This window comes from Onychostoma macrolepis, chromosome 08 (assembly GCF_012432095.1).
Source record: "Onychostoma macrolepis isolate SWU-2019 chromosome 08, ASM1243209v1, whole genome shotgun sequence".
NCBI lineage: Eukaryota > Metazoa > Chordata > Actinopteri > Cypriniformes > Cyprinidae > Onychostoma > Onychostoma macrolepis.
In genome coordinates this window covers 12,821,881-12,844,843 of record NC_081162.1, presented here as the reverse complement: position 1 = coordinate 12,844,843, position 22,963 = coordinate 12,821,881, and the positions used below count along the sequence as shown (strand labels likewise).

Genomic DNA, 22,963 nt, shown 5'->3' with positions numbered 1-22,963 from the left:
AAATGAATATTTCAACAGATTATGGGAAGATTATGACGATATTATGACGTTACTGTATGACTTTAATCGTTGAATAGAGTCGGAAAAGTCAAGAACTTTGAAGTGAGACAGGCTAAAACCAGCATTTTTAGGAGGTGGGATATAGACATTTGTTTGTATGTTACAATTGAACTAGTATGAAAAGTTTCTATATTTAATTCAAGTGTACAATATAATATAATATATTTAAAAAAAATGAAAGGTTTGAAATAAAACATCAAACAGCATTACACAAAATAGACAAAAAACACGAGCACTTACATTAACTGGCCACCTTACACTACGACACCAAGGGCGAAGCGTTCAGGTGTGACCAGGACACAACGTGACTAACCCAGTGCACATCCATAACAGAATGTAACAGCGCAGTAAGCACCACAAAACAATCACTTCTGCTTCACACCTCCTCTCGGCTTCTTGGCTTGGTTTCAGATTCGAGTCTCCCACCGAGCCGAAGCAGCACAGCGAGTCATGCTCCAGCTGCACTGTGCAACACTGCAGAGTCACAGCCTCTAATACCCGCTTACAGCCTCCTTGCTTCCTGCTTTCCCCAGTCTAAGAATCTTAGTGGGTCAAATTCACTGGAAAACGTCAGGTCTGTAAATGGGCCACTATGTGCTCGGTGAAATCTGATCAGTCCTGTTTATCGGAACAACTGATCCCACACCACAGGGGGACAGTACGGTATTTAGAGCATCAGTCAACAGCTGATGACTGAATGGACTTTAAAGCATTACAAAGACACGGTATATGACCGTATAGTGACGTCAAAACCATCACCTGTAAAATTACAGAGCGTCCTCACCACAGGCCAAACCTGCAATGCAGAGGGTGAAAATCACTGCTCAGTGATACAAAAGTCAACTCGGAGAGGGGACAACGGCACATTCTTCTACTTCACTAAGCCTGTTGTTTAAAGGGAATTAAATGTAAACAGTGGGAAAGCTAGACTAATACATGCTCAAGGTACTGATTGTGTGCAAGAGTCACGTGAATGTCAACACCTCATGTATCAAACATCACATGGTTGTTGACTTTGGATGGTCTGTATAGTAGTTATGGTTATGTTTTAAGTCACCCTCGGTTTAAACGTGACAGAAAGGAGGGCATAATGTCTGAAACTGTCCTTATTTTTGCAATTCAATTGGGTGCAGAAATGACATACTTCACCTATAAATAAAAAGAACCTGAGATGTACCTGTGTAAAGAGTGTGACAAGTACAACATAGAGCCCCAGGAAACCTCAACCAACCCAACTAGCAGAGGCTGTACTCTCCAATGACGACGCATGCAATTACATTAAAATAACAATTGCATGCCAACTGGAGGGGTGTTAAAAACCTATACACGGAATTGATATTGAGTACATATTAATTATATACTTAAATAGTTTGGGGTTAAGAATTTTAAGTGCTTTTTTTCACCAATGATGCATTAAATTGATCAAAATGATGAGTCAAATGTCAGTAAAGATTAATAGTGTTACAACTAATGTCTATGTTATTTTAAACTTTAAATTCATCAAAGAATCCTTTAAAAATATCAAGATTTTCAACAAATAAAAATAGTGTTAATAGAAAGAAAAATACTGTCGATCAACTTCTAAAGGAGATGTTATAACACATTCAAGCAATGCCTGTTGGTTTTTTGGGAAATAAAGCACTTTTGAGATATAAATGTCTTATGCATACTAAATAGCAGCACTGGATTTTAAAGAGGTCTGCATTTGAGAACAAATAATGGTTACGACACATTTTGGGAAAACTGATGCAAAGCCAAAATACTGATACAGCCATGTGACATCAGGACAGGGCGATAAGCTGAGACAATTTGGATGAAATTAGACGCTTCTGCTGCTCTCGGAAATTTGAGGTCTATTGGTTTTTGGCCCTTCAGCTTTTAGCAATCTTTGTAACAGCTTCAGCAATTAATTTGTTGACAGCTCTTGTTAAAGCCCATTTTTCATACTATTGTTGAACTAATTCCTGTTAGGAGAAAACAATCACCTTATTCAAAGAGATTAAACTGATATCAATAAAATCTGCATTATTATTTCGAGATTCATTGATATGTTTGACCTTGTTTTAAAAGTGAGAAATTCACTCAGTTTGCAACAAAAAATCACAGCAACATTTCAAGACATACTTAAAAGAACCATTCATCCAAAAATTAAAATGATTCTGTCATTATTTTCTTTCCCTAACATTTTTCAAAGCCTGTATCAATTCTTTCTTCTGCTATTTAGTGTTGATTACCACTGAAATCCATTCGAGTTCCACAGAAGAAAGTCAGTCATATTTGAATCAACATGAGGGTGAGTAAATGTTGACAGAATGTATATTTTTGGGTGAACTATCCCTTTAAGGGCCCATTCATCAACAGCAACAACAACAACATAAAACATATGCACAAACTTAAATTGCCAAGGATATATTTCATATACCATAGGGTGCAAAAACTCTAGAAAACCCTCTAGGCTCAAATGTTCATTATGCATTTAACAGCTTTACATGGATGTAAAAACATTTCCATAAAATTCAAGTTATCACACTATGGGATATGCAACACTACAAACCCCTAAGGCACAAAACAAGCACTGGGAGAAGAATATCACCATAATACTAACTAATCTGAATATTAAAAGCATTCAGCTGATACTTTGATTGCTAAACGCAGTAAGAGAAATGTGTGGGGTCCTTTTATGCATAATAATAATAATAATAATAATATGTTTTCTGGCAAGTTTTTACAAAGCATTCCCCTTGACAATGACATGTCCTGTCCAATATATGAGGTACATACAGAACCTGTTGCATTCGACACGACAAGAAGAAAGGAGAGAGTGCAGTAAAATGCATCTGTAATGACTGCAGCACTCTAAACTCTAATCAAGTGTACTCACCTTCGGGCTATGCAGTGCTCAGTGTTTTTCCTCTTTTTTGTAATGTGGGGTCGGAAAATAACTGGAAAAATGGGAGATGAACAGATTAAACGTGAGGGATCATGAATGAAATGATGGGAAAATGCCCGGCTGATGTGCTGACTTATGACATTGAAAGAGGAGCAATGAGACCGCTGAATGGATTCAGATAAAGAAAAGATCACAATGTTCTGTAAAATGTAGCATAAAGAATTGCCAGACGAAAGTCAGACGTGTTGCAGGACAACAGCAGCTCGATTCTCATTGAAAAACCTGTCACTGCAGTCTAGACTGCTTCTTAAAGAGAGGTAGCAGCATCACAGGCCAGCCAGCCAATCATACACACTTTCAACGGGAGCGGTGGATGTGATTGGATAATGCAGCACGGGAAGAAGGCGTGACGGGGGAGATCAAGCCAATCAGAGTGGGGAGAGAAGAGGAGGGGTGGGTGAATCATTTCTAACAGTCAGGAAAAGACATGCAGTCACACCAAGGACATTCAGTGGTGTATACACTGACTGCTGGCTCCATTATATCTGCATTATGTCTCTCTGAAGGAATGTAGCATCAAATAAGCACATAACCAAATTCAAGAGGAAAATTTACAAAAAATAAAAACGTCACAGAATTCTCTCTCCTCAGAGTGGAGCAGCAGACAAACACAATATTGTAAAAAATGTCAATATTATGGAATACGCAAACTCCCGTGGCACAACAGATGAAAGGAAGCCAATGGTATGCATATAATTTGCATGGGGGAAAACACAAGCAGTGTCAGAAAAACTATTTTTTATTACATATATTTTAACAATACATATAAGAGCAAAACAAACAAACAAAACCAACCCAAATAATAATAGTCCTATTATTAGTAATAATAATAGCAGTTATTAATTTGACAATACAAGAACAGCCTAAATGACAAAAAAAAAAAAAAAAAAAAAAACGTGTGTTGTACTTAGACATAATTGTAGATGTTAATGTGCATATCAGGTCCCTAGAATGGCTATAGTCTTATAAAGGAATGACTGAAGGATGATTGTCTCTCAGTAATCTCCTCCACAGTGAACAATAAAATCGCATCTAGTTTCATAATCTTATTATACGGCTCCCACACCTTTCAACCAATGAATTTGCATTATTTTTGCATGACTTTTCAGTATCTAATTTCTAATTTTAAAATCATAACTTTTACATTCATAATTCAATATTTATTTAGAAAATTATTGTACATATATTTATGTATCAATATAATTTAGCTGTGTGAAGAATGTATCTTTATAAATAAAATGTGCAAAAATAACTATATATAAACTCAACAAAAAAGAAACAATGTATTTTAAAGAATGTTAAAAGACCAAATAACCTTTAGAGATTTATTTTAATTTATTGAAAAGGGTTTAAATGCTTAAATTTTCATGCTTGTTCAATGAACCATAAACAATTAATGTACATGCACCTGTGGAAAATTCCTTAAAGGGACAGTTAATATTCTGTCATTATTCACCCTCATGCCGTTCCAAACTCGTAAGACCTTCGTTCATCTTCGGAACACAAATTAAGATATTTTGATGAAATCCGGGAGCTCTCTGACCCTGCACAGAAAGCAACGCAACTGAAATGTTCCCAAGCTCAGTAATATAGTAAGGGTTTGGAACTACATGAGGGTGATTAATGAATGACAGAATTTTAATTTTTGGGTGAACTATCCCTTTAAGACACTAAAGGTTTACGAGCGGAATTTAAACATCACAGTTATAATAACATTAAAGAGCCCTTTTATTTTGCTGACTCTGAAAAACACCAGAAGATGCCCAGGGTTCCTGATTACCTGCATGAACAAGCCATAGTCTTGCTGCAGAGAGGCATGAGGACTGCAGATGTGGCCAGAGCAATAAACTGCAATGTCGGTAATGTAGGCCTAAGACGCGCAAGACAGTGCTACAGGAAGACAGGAAGGACAGCTGATCATCCTTGGAGTGGCAAACCACATGTATCCTTGTGTGTGTGTCCCCAAAAATGTCCAGGAACTCACAAGTGCCTTGGTGGAAGATTAAAGTAACATCTCACAGCCAGAACTGGCAAATCTAGTCCATGAGGATGTTGCTGCTGGCCACACAAGATACTCACTGCCACTTTTGATATTGACCCTCCCTTTGTTCAGGAACTCATTTTTACATTTCTGTTCATCATTCATGTCTGTCAAAGTTTATGCATCAGTTGATGAACTTACTAAAACTTGTGCTAAAAATTTGCTGGGAATAAAAGCGGTTGAATGTGAGAGGATGTTACTTTTTTGCTGAGTTTATATATAAAAACCATAGGAAACTCCAAGACCGCCATACATGCAGAAGCCTTTAACGGCAGTTCTCTGCCTCCCTTTTGTTTTTGTTTTTCTGTTTTTCTCTCTTTCTTGCAGTGTTTGGAACAATCAGTGCTTTCAGGATGATGATATCATTATCATGTGCCCCCTCCTTCACAATCCACCTCTCTTGCTCTGAACACTTGGGCAAAAACAAAAGCCAGAAAACATGAAGAGCGACTAACCCTTTCCAGCACATCACAGACTGATCCACGCCACTAACACTTAAGGGATGTCTGCAGCCCCGAGCCGATTGACTCGCCCTCAGGTCGTCCATCTCTCCATCCTTAAAATAGCCAAACCTCCAGTAACAATCGTTCATCCACTGCTGAGACAGTAGCTATAGGTGATAGCTGCAGTTATAGGAACTCTCTCCAACATGCACCATCAGAAGGGGATGACAGCCTGTCAGACATTGTCATAAGCAATTGTGGGACTCATCGCTCTCACATCTACACAGCCCTGACTCACAGACTAACTGGAATACCGGCAGCACATCACACAGTGTTTCAGAACACAACGCTTTTATCAACTTGTCCTGTGGCACCAAGCTACTCAAAACAAGTCTGTGCGGTCTCGGGCATCATGGGAGATAATATATGGGTGGTCTGCAAATAGAAATCCGTAAACAAGCAAATGACACACACAGAGTGCAATAAAACAACTTGTCTCTCTCTTCCTTTGTTGAGCTGACCAACCACAGAATATTAGCCAGTGTGTTAACAATGTTTACAGTGTCCATTGTGTCAGATAACATGACATTACAAATGACTGGCCAGTTTCATTTATTCAATAGGGATGCATTTATTTAAAAATCCTAACTGATACTGATATATTCCATTCTATAGGACTTTATTGTATTTTTTTGCCAAAAAAAAAAAAAAAAACTAAAAACTAAAAACAGCCATTGTAAATGCTAAAAATTATAACGTACATTCTGAGGAATTAGGAAATATTAAAAATATTATTTAGTTTTTATTTTTGTCAACTACATTTTTTATTCAGTCATCGAATAACCTTACAATAATCACAAGTTCCAGGATTAATTTTACTATATGCACAGAAACTTACAAAAAAAAAAAAAAAAAAACACACACACATTAAATGTAATACCCCTTCCCCAGCCTGTTAATATACAATACAGTGACATTCAGAACAACTTTTAAGTTACAATGCATTGCATTAAGGAATAGAATTGCTTGAGGTAACAGAAGGGTCCCAAATCTTGTGAAATTGTCCAATGTTAAAATATTAACTTTAAATGAAGTTTAGATGACAAAGCTAATGTTAATAAAAAATTTAAAAAAAAAGGAAATTAAAGGGATAGTTCACCCAAAAATGAAAATTCTGTCATCGTTTACTCACTGTCAAGTAATTCCAAACCTGTATGAATTTCTTTGTTCTGCCGAACACAAAGGAAGATATTTTGAAGAAAGTTTGTAACCAGGCTGTTTTGGGGCACCATTGACTTCCATAGTAGGGAAAAAATACTATGAAGTCAATGGTGCAGAACTGCTCTGTTTCCCATTCTTCAGAATATCTTCCTTTGTGTTCAGCAGAACAAAGACATTCATACAGGTTTGGAAATACTTGAGGGTGAGTAAACGATGACAGAATTTTCATTTTTGGGTGAACTATCCCTTCAACATGTATGATTGAACATCCATCCACTAATACCAATAATTTTTTATAAAAATTATCAGCCATTTAATAACTGATATGACTCCAAATACCAAAATATGACATCCCAATTTTCTTAGGAGTGGAATGATACATTTGTTTTGTTTTTTGTGTGTGTCTGTTTTATGCATTTTGATGCAATTATAAATCCTGCCAACTGAACTGCATCAATCTTGAAATATTTTAAATACTAAAATAAACAAATAAAATGTAATAAATATTACTATATTTCATTAATAAGAGGAAGTGGCCAGTTATTTATGTAAAATAAACAATGCAGCACGCAGACGGCTGGCATACATACAAGTTATAATTTGTATAAGTCAAATCAGTCAAAGATTCACAACCCTGATGTTCACTCTTTCAGACTTTATCCTACATCAAAGAAGTGCTCAAAATCAACAATGACGCTCCACTATATTATAACCCCCGCACAGACATTAATGGCTTCGGATGTCTGCCAATAGCTGCTTTTGCACTGATAGCAGGGTGCTCACTTCCTAAGCTGACCCTAGGGTGCTGGAAATAGTCGTGACACATGAGGCTGTTCAGAGAAAAGAGCAACCAGCTGTCCTTGCACATATTCTATCATCAACTGTAATACATACAAAACACCCTTACAGGAATACGAACAGGAACAAAATGCACACAGACACCCTCTTGAGCGCACACCACTCCTCCTCGAGTGCCAAGCAGTAATTTGATATTTTTAGATGGGCACTCTGCTGTCTGTGTACTGTTGGCGCGAGTAATAAGTGCTGGTTGGTGGATGGTTTACGGAAAATATTATTTTAGAGGCTCCCATTCATGTTTCCCAGCTTGAGCGCTTTGGAAAGCTTAGGTGTTACGCTGTTAAATGTCATGCAACCACGCTGCTCACAGTGCGATAAATGTCCAAATTAAGGCCTGTAGTTGGTTAGTAAAGGCCAAAGAAAAGGCCTTGTGCTACTAATATACCTACTAATTTGTCATTAAAGACCCCATGAAATGGCTTTGATAAGCGCAGTTTCCTTCCTGTGCTGGCGTATTTACTCTTAAACAGGAATAAGAGGCAAGGCATATCAAATGGCCTGTCCATTTTTCTTCCACAGCCATGAACCATGATTTTTGGTTTGGTGCTAAAATACTATTACTAGTCATGGCTGAAATGCAGTAATCCGTATCTAGTTTTTTGTGTCATTATCAAAAAAACAATAAATGATGCAAAAATGCAGTTCATTCAGAGAATTTTTATGAGGCTTAAAGTCTAAGCATCTAGGTGTCTGATAACTGTTCAGAATTTGTAATAAAGAAAATAAGTCTTATAAAAAGGCTAAAATCAATATAAAAAAGTGGCACAGTAGTGACAATTTTATAATACTTATTTTTTTTTAAAAGATTGAGATTGATATCTAAACGTTTAGATCTTGATAGGTATCAGTTTCAGCAAATTAATAATATAAGGGTAACACTTTGGTATAGGGACCGATTCTCACTATTAACTAGTTGCTTATTAGCATGCCTATTATTAACATATCGGCTGTTTATTAGTGCTTATAAAGCACATATTCCGCATGACCATGTTCTACATCCCTAATCCAACCCAATACCTAAATTTAACTACCTTACTATTAATAAGCAGCAAATTAGGAGTGTGAGGCAAAAGTCATAGTTAACGGTTTGTTAATAGCTAAAATTGGACCTTAAAATAAAGTGTGACTTTATATCATTATATCATTTTTTATAATATTTCCTGACAGAAAAGTACTTTTATTATTACACATTTAAAGTTAGACTAACAGGCGCACAGACTAAAAGCCCCGAAACTTACATGTTGTCTTTAACTTAGATAAAACACAAAATGATGTTTATCTGTTTTTTATTCCATTCCTTCAGATGTGAGCTTCATTTCAAACATTCCTGCTTTTAGCCTGAAGGAGGGAAGAGTTCTCTTTTGAAAACATCTGTAAGTCTCCCGGTCATTTCGGTGATATTTTGACATATTTGCCAAAATTATGTTCTAACGGCTCGGTGACAGTGTGCCTACAGCAACATCTAGCGCACTAGGGGCAGCCTGTGGCTACAGGCGACCTGTCTTTGTACATTACCCTAACATGCCAAGAGAAATGACAACTACAGTCATGATAGCTTTGATTATAGATCTACATTTTTACCCCAGTGCGTCAGTCGGATTTTTTTTTTTTTTTTTTTTTATACAATTGTGAAATCTCAAGACTGAAAGATTCAGTGATGACAGACACATGATAGACCTGTGCACCATTTACTGACAGGTCCGAATTTTCACCCATTACCCCAGTGTGCTAGCAGTCCTACAGTGTTATCTGGGACTGGTGCCAGTTGCTGAGGAGTGACAGCCAGACAACAACAAGCAGCCATGTATTTCCATGTGACTAAAAGAGAAAACAAACCCTCTTCAGTTCTTTACACACACTAAAGTACATACTGGCAAAGCACAGACTTGTTTGATGGTGAGAAGGGCATGTACAGGGTGTTTCTGTTCTTCCTCCAGTTTCCTTAAGTAAACAGCAGTTCAGGGTGAGGCTTTGTGGATTCCTCCACCAAATTTATTGGAGGGCATAATTAGAGTTACTCAAAACCTAAACAAGAAGCAAACATGTGCATTTTAGGCATTTTGTTTTGTAACAACAGCCAAACTCTTAACACCACTTAACCTGGTCATAAATTGAGCCACAGCACTTCATTTAAAAACCCATTCATCCTCATGATAGCTTAATAGAGTCAATGACTTCACTTCGAGAAGCAAAACGTCAAGAAGCAACACAATGTCCCACATTCTTGTTTAAAAACATTTCAGAACGTTGCTATTTCATAAACAATGAGAGACTAATGCAGCCACCTCCTCTCCTCCCTCTTATGTCATGTTTTTTTGTTTAAATGTCTCTTAGGTGGGAGTTCAGCCACAATGTTCTGCTACAAACAGTACCATAACCTGTTCCGACATCTTCACAACTCCGTCATGTCGCTTTACAGAGAAATGGCCATTGTGTTTAAAGAGCACCTCCCAGCAGTTCCTCAGACATATCAATGACTTATTGTTCCTTTAGTGCTGCAATGGGCATGGTAAATGGGCAACTTGCCTTCCTTTGAGAATGCCAACCGAAGAGCCAAATGTTGTCTGGGATACACACAAGGCTGTGTTGTGAGTACTGGCATTCAAAGCTCAGAGGGAGCGTATGGAAAGTATTGTGAGAAGAGCAACAGGGAACATGGAAGATGGAAGATGGGTAATTCACTCCCAGTATTGTGGAAAACTTTCTCATTTCTTAATTAAAGGTGTAACTCACCATCATACTATAGACAAATGTAAATTAATTAAAGGTAAAAATAAAAAATACAATTAAAATGTTTTTTCAGTTTAATATTTTATAGAAATTCATGAAATCCCATGTGAAAAACGCAGACAAAAATCACAGAATCCAGTAATAAACACGGAATTTACTGTATAACGTGGAATGTCACAGAATTTGCCAAATTTTGAATAAATCAAAAGGTCATTTGAATCAAAACACGACATGGATTGGTGTCTGTGAATATTAAGCCGCTCAGAGAGAACTGCTCAGAGAGTGTCTTCGTGAGCATTTTACCATTTCTTTTGAGAAAAACTATGGTCATATCATATACCAGAGGTCACCAGACTGTACATCAGTGTCCAGCAGAGTTCAGCTCAAACTTGCCTCAACACACCTGCCTGGAAGTTTCAGGTATACCTAGCAAGACCTTGATTAGCTGGTTTAGATGTGTTTGATTAGGGTTGGAGCTAAACTCTGCAGGACATCAGCCCTCCAGGACCAAGTTTGGTGACCCCTGTCATGTACAAACATAAACTTAAAGGTATTCACAGCAACCAGTCAAAATAAAAGTTTGGTTTAACTCGAAGAAACTGTGACAGAAATATTTTACTTAATGTAATGATAGTACTACTACTGCTGCTAATAAAATTATTATTAAAACATTATTTATAAAGGAATATATTTAGGAATATATTAGGAATTTATTTAGCTGAAAAATGCAAATACACAACAGCATATCTGGAAAAAAATAAAACAATAATATATTTTTAATTAACTAGATATGTTTTTGATGAATGAATTAATGAAATCATTAAAATGGAATTCAGAAAATTAATGGAAAACAATTTAGTAGAAAATAAAACTGAATTTGAGAGGAGAAAAAAAAACATCTTATTGAGCATTTTCATAAATTGTTTAATATTGTAAGTTTCATAATTTCAATTAATTAGACATAAAAACATAATGAAGCATAAAAGCCAGATCAAATTATACCTGCTCTGATTCACTTCAGCCCCTGGTATCACAGTATATAGTTGTACTTGCTGTGTAAATGCCTCTTCATGAGCACATCTGTGCCACCATTGCAGTGTAAATTTGGCATTAGACATTAAAATTTGGTGTGGTGCAAACCGACCACCCATCTATAAGATTTGAACTGGCTTTAAAGTTCAAACTGTTTATTCACTCTGCATAGTTTAATGTTAACTAAAGTTTTTGTTAATAAACTCATAAATCACTAAGACCAAAAACGGGCAAATTGGCTTAATCCTGACCACTTCTTTTTTGAGTAAGTTCAACAACTCATCAAACACTTATCTAATGTAGGCCTGGCTACATAAACCCTAAGCGACTGTTGCTGTCTGATCCTATCTCAATAATATAAACACAGCACATGCTGCTGCACATGATGCTCTAGCATGAAATACAGGTTTTAAACTCATCTCTGCATGTGTGTAGAAACATTCACATACATGTTTAATTTAATACAGAAACTAATAATCGATTTTTAGACATTCATTGATTATTATTCATCATTCTGCCCATTCAAAACTGTGGAGAAGTATAACCTCAATAGCAGGTGAAGTCTGTTTTATAGGTCCATAAAAGGACTGAAATCTGATCTACCACTAAATGATATCAGCACTGTGAGGAAGACAGAGCATGAAAGGCTTCCAGGATATTTGAATGCTATTTAAATAAATCATTTCAGAGTCTTGTTGATCTAAATTCATCTCTCATACTATATTCCAATCAAGAGCAGATTAATCACCGACTGCAAATTGTACACACAATAGGAGATGAGGAAGGGAGTCTAGTCACATTCATTTCACACGTTTACACAATCGACCATACTATTTGTCCATTATGGTCTTCATCTTTAACTGAATTAACTGGCCATTTTACTAGAAGCATAAGTTACTCAATTTAACAAAGGATCGATCCTGGATATTGACTGGTCAACACAGCAGCCATGTTATATTCAAGGATACAGAGTGCAACAGTCTGGTTCAAGAAGCAAAAATCCCATTTATCTTCTCTATAGGGGAATCGCTTTTTAACATTAAACCGTCAAATACAGACCTACAGTGAGAATCGAGGTTGTTAATTGGTGGTTTTGTTAAATCTTCAGTTTTAAACCCCGCCTTTGATCTCGTGTAAAAGTACATTTCACACTTGTAGCTTAGAAATGGGGTTAGCACTGCTTTTCATCCTTTTGCGGTGTAAACCCTGCATTGCAGTGCCAAACTTGTACAGTGTGAAATATGCGGTGTTAGAATGTTACGTTTAAGGCTGGAACACTACATTACTACTATTGTTTCGACGCCGAAGCAGGTGTAGACAAAAATGTCTGCAAAGCGATTGAGGTGTTTTGTTGTTGGATTTAATAATGAACATAGCAGTCGTCATTTACTCTCAGCATCTGAGCCGCTGAGGACACAGTGGATTACATGTGTATTTGAAGGGAATGCGCCTCCGATCTACCTAAATGCGTCTATGTTCGCGCGAATCATTCGTGATCCAGCCTCACCTCCAGAAGAAGTGAGTATAAGGGTTATTTTTATGAATCTTTGCAAATAAGCCTTTCCTAATTATGTGCTCATTAGCAAGTTCTGTGGCTAAATGCGGCTAAAGTTTACAGTCTCATGAGAACAGCTCACCACCCCATGGCAGAGAGACGTGGGCTGAACAGAGTTCATTAGCATTTAAAGGAACATGCACTGAAACGGCTTGCTGTGAACAGAGTTGTTTTTGACAAGGGAAAAAGTGTGTTGTTTTACACTACAATTGAGAAGTTTTTACCAAAGTATGTTATAGACTTTTCATCGAGACCCTAAGAAAATCATATCAACTTGTAGCAAATGGGCATCCGATGACCCCTTTAAAAGTCGTGTAGTGTATTTCAGAAATAGACACCCAATTCCGTGCCTCATATCCATGTGTTTTGGATAGCCACAGAAAAACATTGGGCTGCATAAAGTCGTTTTAGTGTTTGAGTGGAAAAATGTTAATTGGTGACTAAAACAACATGAATCGGAGTGAAGAACATACTGCTTTATTCTATATATGCTAGTTTTTATATCCCAACGAAAAGTCAATTCTGGAAAACCTGAAAATACTCTCTGTAATATATACAAGTATGCGCAATACTAGAGCCATTAATGTTAGCTAGGGCTGCAACAACGAATCGATTAAATCGATAAAAATCGATTACTAAAAGCGTTGGCAACGAATTTCATAATCGATTCGTTGTGTCGCGCGACGCGAGACGTTTGATTATTAAAAAAAAAAAAAACTTTAGTTGAGCGCGGAGCGGAGTGAACACACTCGGTCTCTCTCGCGACGGATGCTAGCAGAGTTTGGCGCCTCATAAATAAAAACAAAAAGTAAAAAAAAAAAAAAAAAAAAAGCGGAGGTAGAGGAAAGATACATGGCGGAGGCAGAGAAATCCGTGCGACCCAAGTCATCCAAGGTGTGGGAGCAGGGGCGGCGTTTGTGTATGGCAGAGTATGGCAGTTGCCATACCCTAGCCCAGTCAGGTGCTGTGAAAAATTATCCAAACTTGAGTCGCTTATAATTCGTTTTATTATTTTAAATCAGAGAGTTTTAAAAATAGTAAACCAATGATAAGCATTAAAATAACTTGTCAGTAAAACTTAACGCCATTGGATCATCGAGCTCTCAGCGAAACCTCGTAACTTCACCCGCCTCCGTTCAGATTGACGCACAGCCTGGAGAAGATGAGATCTCTGCTTTTTCGCAATGCAAGGGTGAATAAATAATTGGTGTTTGAATAGTACAGCGTTTTCTTTACTCAAACACTATGTCAGTAAAGGATAATGTTTTTGTGTGTTTGAAGAGTGGAGAAGAATTAGTTATTTGCTGTCTATATACATTTTAAATATCCTGTGCATTATGTGCATAAGCGCTTAATTTGAGATTTTGGCCAAGTGTATTAAACAACAAGAAAAAACTAAGCGCCCATATAGCTACAATCAAAGTTATATAACCTGTAAAAGTTGATGAAAGCATAATGCACTTAATGCACTTATGCACTGCATAACAGTTACAGCCGTTCTAACGACAGACAAAACACTCCATCTCCGTCATTCTCTGGTCAAAAACATTAACTCCATTTGAGCTTGATTTTCATATAATGTTAAGTGCAGCTGTCTGATACAATACCAACGCTAACGACGCAGTGTTGTTAAATTATTTAATTTTTTGCACAAAGTTTGTAATTTTGTGATTCACCTCGTAGCTGGTTGGTTTAGTTCACAGATTCTAACATTTTAACAAGGACTTTAATAAATTCTTATAGGAAAAATACTTCCAGAACTGAGGTGAGTGCACTGAAAAAAAAAAAAAGGATGGGCACTGTTGCACACCTTATTTTTAACATAAGTGCAGGTGAGGCGATTTGTAATCTGAATGTGCAAGACTTTAAATATCATTCTTTTTCAATTATTTTACCTGTAAAAAAAATTAAAAATAGATAGATATTGCACACGGTTATTGGTTTTCATTTTATTTTTTTGTTTGTTTGTTTTTACCAGCGGCTAATGAATCAGAAATCTCGAACATTCAATGAAAATACCTTACCTTTCACGTTGCAAAATAAGGTTTATAAAACGGATTGTTCCGGTCTTTGATTCTGATTGGTTGAGCCACGTTTCTAAGCTGTTGTAAATTACACTCCAAACCTACACCTTTGTTTACTTTGTTTGTTGCTTGGCAACCACTTTGTTCCAACCATAGGTTCGAACCACAACTGTTTCTGAGGAACTACATTGTAGTGATGGGTTGTTCTTCAATAATAACCAACTCTTTAGTTTATTACCTTTGTTACCACATTCAGTGTTATGGAAAATAACCATCATGACAGAAATTCACACATTTATAAACTGTAAGAAATAAAAAGCTACAATTTGAGACCAGAAACTCATCACGTAACTGTAAGAGTAAATAATAACAACAATAACTATGCACCCGTTTGTAAGGAAGGTTGTAATTTAACTAATTTCTCTATCCAATGTGGTCACATCACGTGACAAAAGAACGAACAACTCGAAAGACTCGATAGATGAACTAATCAATTCTCTTTCCGGCTCTGACTGCATAGGTTTAGCTTATGAGGCTGTCACGTGATGAACGAACGACTCAAACCCGAAGACTTGTTAGAAGAGGTGAGGTGAGCTAATCATAGACTGAAGACCCAGGTAAACAATGAATTATTTTTTTTCTGTTTCTTATACCTTTATGGTTTTGTGGTCAACGTTTGCATAAGTAGTAGATGTGTTAGGGAAGTAACATAACATTTTAATTATATTTTGCTAAAATGAACGAAATGACTCGAAAAAAGATTTGTTCATTTTGCTGAACGAGACTCAAAGGTCCAAGTCAGTAAAATGAGCCGAACTTCCATCACTAATTGTTTGGTGGAAGAATACTGTTTTTATTAATATAATTACACTTATTTGCTCTATTTTTTATTTCTATTTATATAACCGTTTTATAAAAGCAATAAGCTTCTTGGGGCTTACTGCTTTAAGATAGTAACATCATATCACTGCTCAGTTAAAATAAAAGTTTATCTTTTGTTGCATAGCAACGTTACTTTATAACAGGGACTGTAACTTCTAGCCGAATAATTTCCTTTATTTTCACAAATAAATCAGTGTTTTAATGAAAATATAAGTCCTTAAAATAGGTATTATGTGGTGAATTTTTTTTTTTTTTTTTTTTTTTACAACGCACTAGAGTCTCACTTACCTTATACAAGCTTAAATATTTATTGAAGATCACAGTCCCTGTCTGTGGTAGTGAATTTTACCACAGCTGTGATTATATGTGGCACGAGGCACTACTGCTCGCGTGTTATTGCTTAACTATAAACTGCATATATGTGCTACATTCTGTTGTGGATCGTGTAAAAGAGTTTATAGTAAATATAAGCGCCTCTACGTTACAAAATGCTACAACAGACAATCACGTGTATGTCTCAAATCACCGCAGCCTGCCCGTTGCTGTCCGTCTCGACACGACAGGCGTTTACCTGACTAGTCCGACCTTTACCAAAATACATCAAATCAAATTAAAGCAAATCACCAAAAGCGCTGTCACACTTACAAAACGAGCACCGTGATTAATACAAAGCGGTTAATAGCATTAAATACAAGTGGACTCAAACAATCTGACCCTGAGAAAAACACGTAACGTTAGTCTCTCCTTAATATACATTCACTTTAAACACAATATCATCACGTCTCAAAGACATATGTAGCTGCACACTTGAGTATCAAAGTAAAGCGCGGGCCTTTTCCTATTCAAGAGCGCGTGGTTCTGAAAATATTCCCTGTCGCGTGAATCTGATCCATTGACGAATTATCGACGGCGTGACAGCGGTCAATGACACAGCTCTTACTCACCGAGAAGAGAATTCAGTCCTCCGGAGAGGCTTTAACGTGCTTCGGGAATCAGTGTATGAGCCCTCGCTTTAATTAAGCGACTTTTAACGCGGAGATTCCTAAAGGCGAGCTCCAGCTCCGGCGACCATGTTTGTCCTGACTGACTGCTGCTGCTGCTGCTGCTGGTGGTGTGCATCCGGGCGCCTGAGGGATCAGGGGGCAGGAGATTTCCGTGTACGGAGAAAAAACGGGAAAGAACGAGTGGAGACAAACCCGTCGATGCAACGTCCTGTCCCTCTTCAGCTCAATCAACCAAATGGCAGCGTATTTGCGCAAACGGTCTTATGTTAGGTTTATTATGGGATGTTTTAGATATGGCTGTTGTAGAAATGTTTTCTGGTGGGTGCACGAGGTCATTGTTTTTCCTGAGGAAACCTTTAATTAAAGAGTCAATGTTGTCGGGGACCACGTGACGAGAGATCGATTCTTATCTCTAATGACGCTGGATTAGGATAACAATGAATTAGGTATCATTACTTTATTCGTAATATTGATGTTTTATGTCTCAGAAAGTGGGCAGGTAACGTTAGTTGTCAGCATACGCACCGTTACGTAACAGCATTCGCGCTTTCTCAACACATGCGCACCACACGAGACTGACGGGAATCCCGACTCCTTGCGCGTATCGGTTCTTTTAATGATTCGTTTGGGGGTGATATTAAAACGATTCGGCGATTATTTTATGCCCGTAATCACGTGGTCCCTGCCATATTACACGCTCTAACGTTTAAATACTTTAAGGAAGTTCGTTGTAATATTATCTATGATTCATCGAATAAAGAACATTAAATATTGAACATAAATATATTTTGTATTATATTGATTAATATATCACGCTTTATTCATTTTAATATTTACAATTATTTATTTTCATGAAAGAGTCGTTCAGACCAACCTTGTGATTCAAAAGATTCATTGAACAGAATCGACTGGATTAAAGGATTTGTTTACGAATCGGACACAGCTACACGAGACACTTTAAGATGAGCGACGAGTTCACTGAGTTCATCCTAGACGTATAGCACCAGAATATTAACATTTAGAAATAAATATTTCGAGGAATAATTATTAGGAATATTTAGTAAACTCTGTTCTACTGAAGTACGTGCCATAAGGTTTACTTTGATATAGACCTTATACATAATCAAAGACACGTTATTTCTTCAGTGCTGTTATAAGAGTTCATTTTTTATATATGACAATATGAACCATATGGATATATATTCTAGGCATTTGAATATTTATATTTAAATTATTGTAGGACTTGATCGTTGTATTGAGATTCCCACAAATAAATTCCCATACTTGGTGAACAGCTCCCTCTGCTGTTTTATGCCCACATATAAATATTGATTTAGTACGACCTCTTAAATCAAATAAAATTAAGAAAGAAAAATACCTCAGTGAAGATTTTAAAGGTCTCCATCTCACTAATAACATCACGCTTGAATCATATAACAAACCGGTTACTAGGGATTGAGTAATGAGGCAGAAAACATTCGTTCCTGAGTGGGCAAACAAACAGGGGCGGATCTACCGGGGTGACAGAAAAAGCTGTGCCACCCCAGAATTACCACAGAATAAAACATAAATGTAAGCAGTGTTTAATGTGTTACTTTTCAGCCGCGGCGATGACAGCGTAACGGACAATAATGGCACAAAAACACGTCTTTCACTAAACTGTGCACGATGGTTGCACGCGCACGCAGTGTAGTCGGGTTCATTAACAAATGACTCTTATGAGCCGGTTCTTTTTGAGTCAAAAACACAAAACGCAGCCCATTCACTAACGATTGTTTTTACATTTGTTCGTGAATCAGATACTGTTTCTCGGTTTATTCAGAAGTAAAATACAAATAAATTTGAAATCTAATCCCGTCCGGATATGTCTGAGATTCATCCCGTAATTGTTTGGTGATCCGATTCTCCGACCGCTTGCTCCACTTTCATCATGGATATTGAGGCCTTTCTGCCATATCGGACGAAACAATAACATGAAATCAGTAAGAAGATGTCGATCACGAAAACTAATAGCAGAGTTAGGTAAGAATCTTATATTGCAGTTTTCTCGATTGTTAACATAATATAACTGATTTTAGTTGGCCCATTTTCCCAAACCATCTATTCAGTTCTCAAAATGTTTAACAATGAGTAAGTTAAACATTAGGTAGCAAAACTGATGACACCAATCAGAATCTCTGCATCCTAACAACGCAGAGAGGAGAGAGCTGACCGAATAAAATAGCCTACATGGGCAGAGGTGTAAAAAGTACTCAAAAATTTGACTCAAGTGAAAGTACAGATAGGCTACTCAGTCTAAATTTTACTCAATTAAAAGTACAAGTAGGTATCTGGACAAAAACATACTTGAGTAAAAGTAAAAAAAAGTACAACTTTAAATTGTACTCAAGTATTAGAAAGGCAGAAATACTTTTTTTCTAACGGATATACAGAAGTTTTGTTAAAGGGAGAAAACAAAACAAAATGCAGGTCAAACACATAGATCTAGTGCAACAACAACAATTAAAATGCAACACAGTGGAACACACACACACAACTACAGGGAAAGGGATTAAAAGGAAACTGTCTTTTCCACCCTCATGCCATCCTATACAGAATATATATATATATATATATATATATATTACTTTCATGAGCACAGCTGAACAGTGCCTCCTAGAGGCACATGCTAGTGGAGTAGAAAACATGAATGATGGTTCATGTCAAACAATATGGCATGCAACACTATATTTACCTCAAGAAAGTCGATGTCCACAAACTCGATATTTGTATAATGCAAGTGTATGGGACGTCCAAAAATGAATATGACAGTAACTCATACAATGCCTTTTAATAAATCAGTGTCTTCTTTAGTGAAACGATAAATACAAAAAATACAAATACCAATATTTTAAACTTGAACGTTGCGTTCACTTTGTGTGGTTTCTGAAGTGGTCCTGTCCCCTTGCATTATACAGACTCACAGACTTTTCTTGTGTTCATCTGAAGAAAGAAAGTCATAAACATCTGGGACGACATGAGGGTGAGTAAATGATGAGAGAATTTTCATTTTTGTGTGAACTATTCCTTTGAAGAGCAAGATGTGATGCAGAGGCTAAAAACATATTCCATACAGAATACAAGAACGTGTTGAATTAATGAGGACATTCAACATTAACGTTTTGAAAGGCCACTTTTTTTGTGTTGTCTATTCAACATCACTGTCACCGTAAAACAGGGATGGGGAGCGTTGATCCTGGAGGGCCTGCAGCGCAACATTGCTACCTCAATATGAGTACCTCAACTTGAATAAAGTACAAATCCCCGAAAATAATAATTAAGTAAAGTAATCAAGTAAAATTACTCAAGTATTTTACACCTCTGTACATGGGTTTTACTTACACATTCAGTAGCCTATAATTACAGCACAGTACCAGTACATTAGATGATGGAAAATTCACTATTCTATATAGCACATGTTGTACACCTTCAAACGTGTGACTGTCAAATTTTATTTGTAACCTTTTTTTTTTTTTTATGTGTAGCCTACTGCATGTTTACAGAACTGAGAAATGACTGCCTAGAGTTATAGCTAGTCTTGTGTTAGGAGACCAGGAAAATTATCTGTTCCCATAAGTTCATTGCTGAATTATTATTATTATTATTATCTGTAATTTAATTTATGTTGTATACTGTAATAGACATTGAGCTGCAAAAATAATTCCTGAATCCTAATAAGAGTTTTTTGTTAAGTGTTACTGATCTCATGAGTGTTCACTGGGCAGGAAAGTCATCTGTGTATTTGAATTGTGTGAGTGTAAGCATTTATGAATACCTGTAATAACTAGATTGAAAAGTTTGAAAGACAAATTAATGCTGGCTTGTCTTAAAGTCTTGTTTAAGAAACATAAATAGTTTGGTCAGTTAGATGTTAAACCTCCCAAACCTGACAATATCTAGTCAGTGTTTGTGTGACACCTGTGGCCGAATATGTGCCTCAAGGATTGGCCTCTATTCTCATCGTAGGACACATCAGCAGCAACTGTGACGAGATCTGTCATGTCGACAGCTCAGATCAAGAGTTGGTTGCTAGGCTCTTGCTATGCAGTTGCTGGGGTGTTGCTAGACTAAATGGTTGATGTGTTCTGGAGGATTACAGACATTCCCACCTCTGGCAATAACAGAAAATCAAACATTGTTTTCAAAACTGATACAGTTTCAGTGCTTTGATATTATTATATTTCATTATTATCACAGAATAAAACATAAATGTAAGCAGTGTTTCATGTGCTACTTTTCAGCCGCGGCGATGACAGCGTAACGGACAATAATGGCACAAAAACACGTCTTTGTTTAATATTTGGAAATTCAAAAGTGTTACTCTTAAACTTGCATTAAAACGTGATTTATATCATCTAAGTAGCCTATGTAATATTAATATAGCCGCATGTCTTCTTTAATGATATAAGCCCAGAAACATTTATAACCTGCTGAAGTTTTTTATATTGTGTATTGACTTGGTGCCATGATGGATATTGAAATATTGTTATTTATTTTTCATTTTAAACAGTATAGATGATTACATAATGGTAATGCAATATTTGTGAACACAACTGTGCATGTCAGACAATAAATCCCCAAATGTGTAGGGCATGATTTTTTTTTTCTTTTCTTTTTTTTTTAACCACTAGATAGCGCTGGAGTTGCTTAAATATTTTGAGTCCATGATAGAACTCAACTCTGCAGTGCCAGACAAATGTGCTAGACAGGGCTCATGAGACCAGAGAACTGTAATTAGTGTGATGATGAAATAAAGAGCAAATGTTGACTTTTCTTCACAAGATCAATAATTATGAAAGCAAAATCTCAACAAATAAGGTAGCTTAAGCAATTACCTTGAAAAAGGTTAGTGTGAATACAAATAGGTGAATCTGGATGTTCTTACTGATGAATTATCAATAAAATATTATCCTTCACCATAACATCACCCAGATTTGAATTCATAAACTGTAAAATCCTGCCTTATTCCTGTAAAAAAAAAAAAAAAAAAGTCTTAATCAAATTAGTAAATTAACATTTGTGCGATACAGCTGAAACTGAAACAAAAATACAAAACAAAAATTGTTACTTGAAATAAAATAAACGTTAACTGAGATAAAATATTTTTTTTAAACTTTAGTTTGGATTTCTCATTGTAATTTGTAAGTTGATTTAACTTGATTAACTTGTGCTAAAGTAACTAATACTAAAATAAATGAATAAGACCTGTATAGTCTTAATAAAAAACGACTAAACCTTTATCAAAAATTAAAACAGAAAATATAAAAATAAAAAAAACTGATATCATGATATAGTTATTTTTGCTTTAAATAAGGTCTTTATAGGTCTCTACAGTAAAAAAATAAACGATACATTGTGTAATCAAATATATAAAAACTGCATATTCTTCACTGTGTACATTAAAATATATATTTCTTCTAATAAAGTTACTGAAGTAATTTAGTTAAGAGCAGTGAGAGATTTTCTCTCTTTTGTTGTTTGATTAACATGAACGACAAACTGCAGGAATATTACATTTAAAAAAATGCTGGGTTCAGCCTGTTGGGTCATTTTATTGGATTATTTTTAATATTTTTACCCAGGTGCTGGGTAATTTTTTTTTTAACCCAAACGCTGGGTTCAGCTTTGACCTTGGACATGATCTGTAGTTTGTTTCTGTATCTTTTCTAAATGACGAGACTTACAGTTTTTGTATAATTATCAAAAATCAAAGATTTCCCATTGACTTGCATTGGCTGAGCAAAAATGCCCTCTCTAGACTAGATGACAACTGCAATCCACTAGAGGGAGCCACAGGATAAGAAATCTCCGCTCATTTGCTTTTGTTTTCAGTCAGTTAAATTTACAAATAATTGCATACTTTTCCATATAACATAACAATCTAACATATTTGATCATGACCAGGTCAAGTAGTGATCTGATGTCCAGTGTGAAAGACGCTCGGGACAGTCGACTTATCTGTCACTGCTCCGATGGGGCCACTGGTGTGTCCTTTGCACGTTTTTTTTTTACCTTGCCAATTAAAACATTCGAGCGATTTGTGTCATCAGGGGCAGGCTTACGAAAACACTGAAAGAGTGTACTTTGAGTTTGCTTTCGTTTCATATCTCCTTCCAGGCCCCCT

The 22,963-nt window shown here is 36.3% G+C and overlaps 2 protein-coding genes across 8 annotated transcripts in view; one reads left to right on the top strand and one right to left on the bottom strand.

Annotated features, from left to right (window-relative positions):
- The window catches only part of slc20a2 (solute carrier family 20 member 2), a 42,943-nt gene extending 25,513 nt beyond the window's left edge, over positions 1 to 17,430 (bottom strand). Inside the window, exon 1 of one of the 5 annotated variants that reach the window (XM_058785383.1) lies at positions 17,326 to 17,430. The gene's annotated coding sequence lies outside the window, so the exon portion shown is untranslated. Of the gene's footprint in view, positions 1 to 300; positions 480 to 16,740; positions 17,289 to 17,325 lie in introns of those variants that run through there. The other 4 variants (XM_058785382.1, XM_058785385.1, XM_058785381.1 and 1 more) reach the window with 4 other exon arrangements.
- hsd17b3 (hydroxysteroid (17-beta) dehydrogenase 3) overlaps positions 14,031 to 22,963 on the top strand; it is a 34,026-nt gene continuing 25,093 nt past the window's right edge. The window contains exons 1-2 of one of the 3 annotated variants that reach the window (XM_058785388.1): positions 18,188 to 18,822; positions 19,758 to 19,822. In XM_058785388.1, coding sequence (XP_058641371.1) covers positions 18,791 to 18,822; positions 19,758 to 19,822 — 97 coding nt within the window. In that variant the 5' untranslated portion in view covers positions 18,188 to 18,790. Of the gene's footprint in view, positions 15,532 to 18,187; positions 18,823 to 19,757; positions 19,823 to 22,963 lie in introns of those variants that run through there. The other 2 variants (XM_058785392.1, XM_058785389.1) reach the window with 2 other exon arrangements.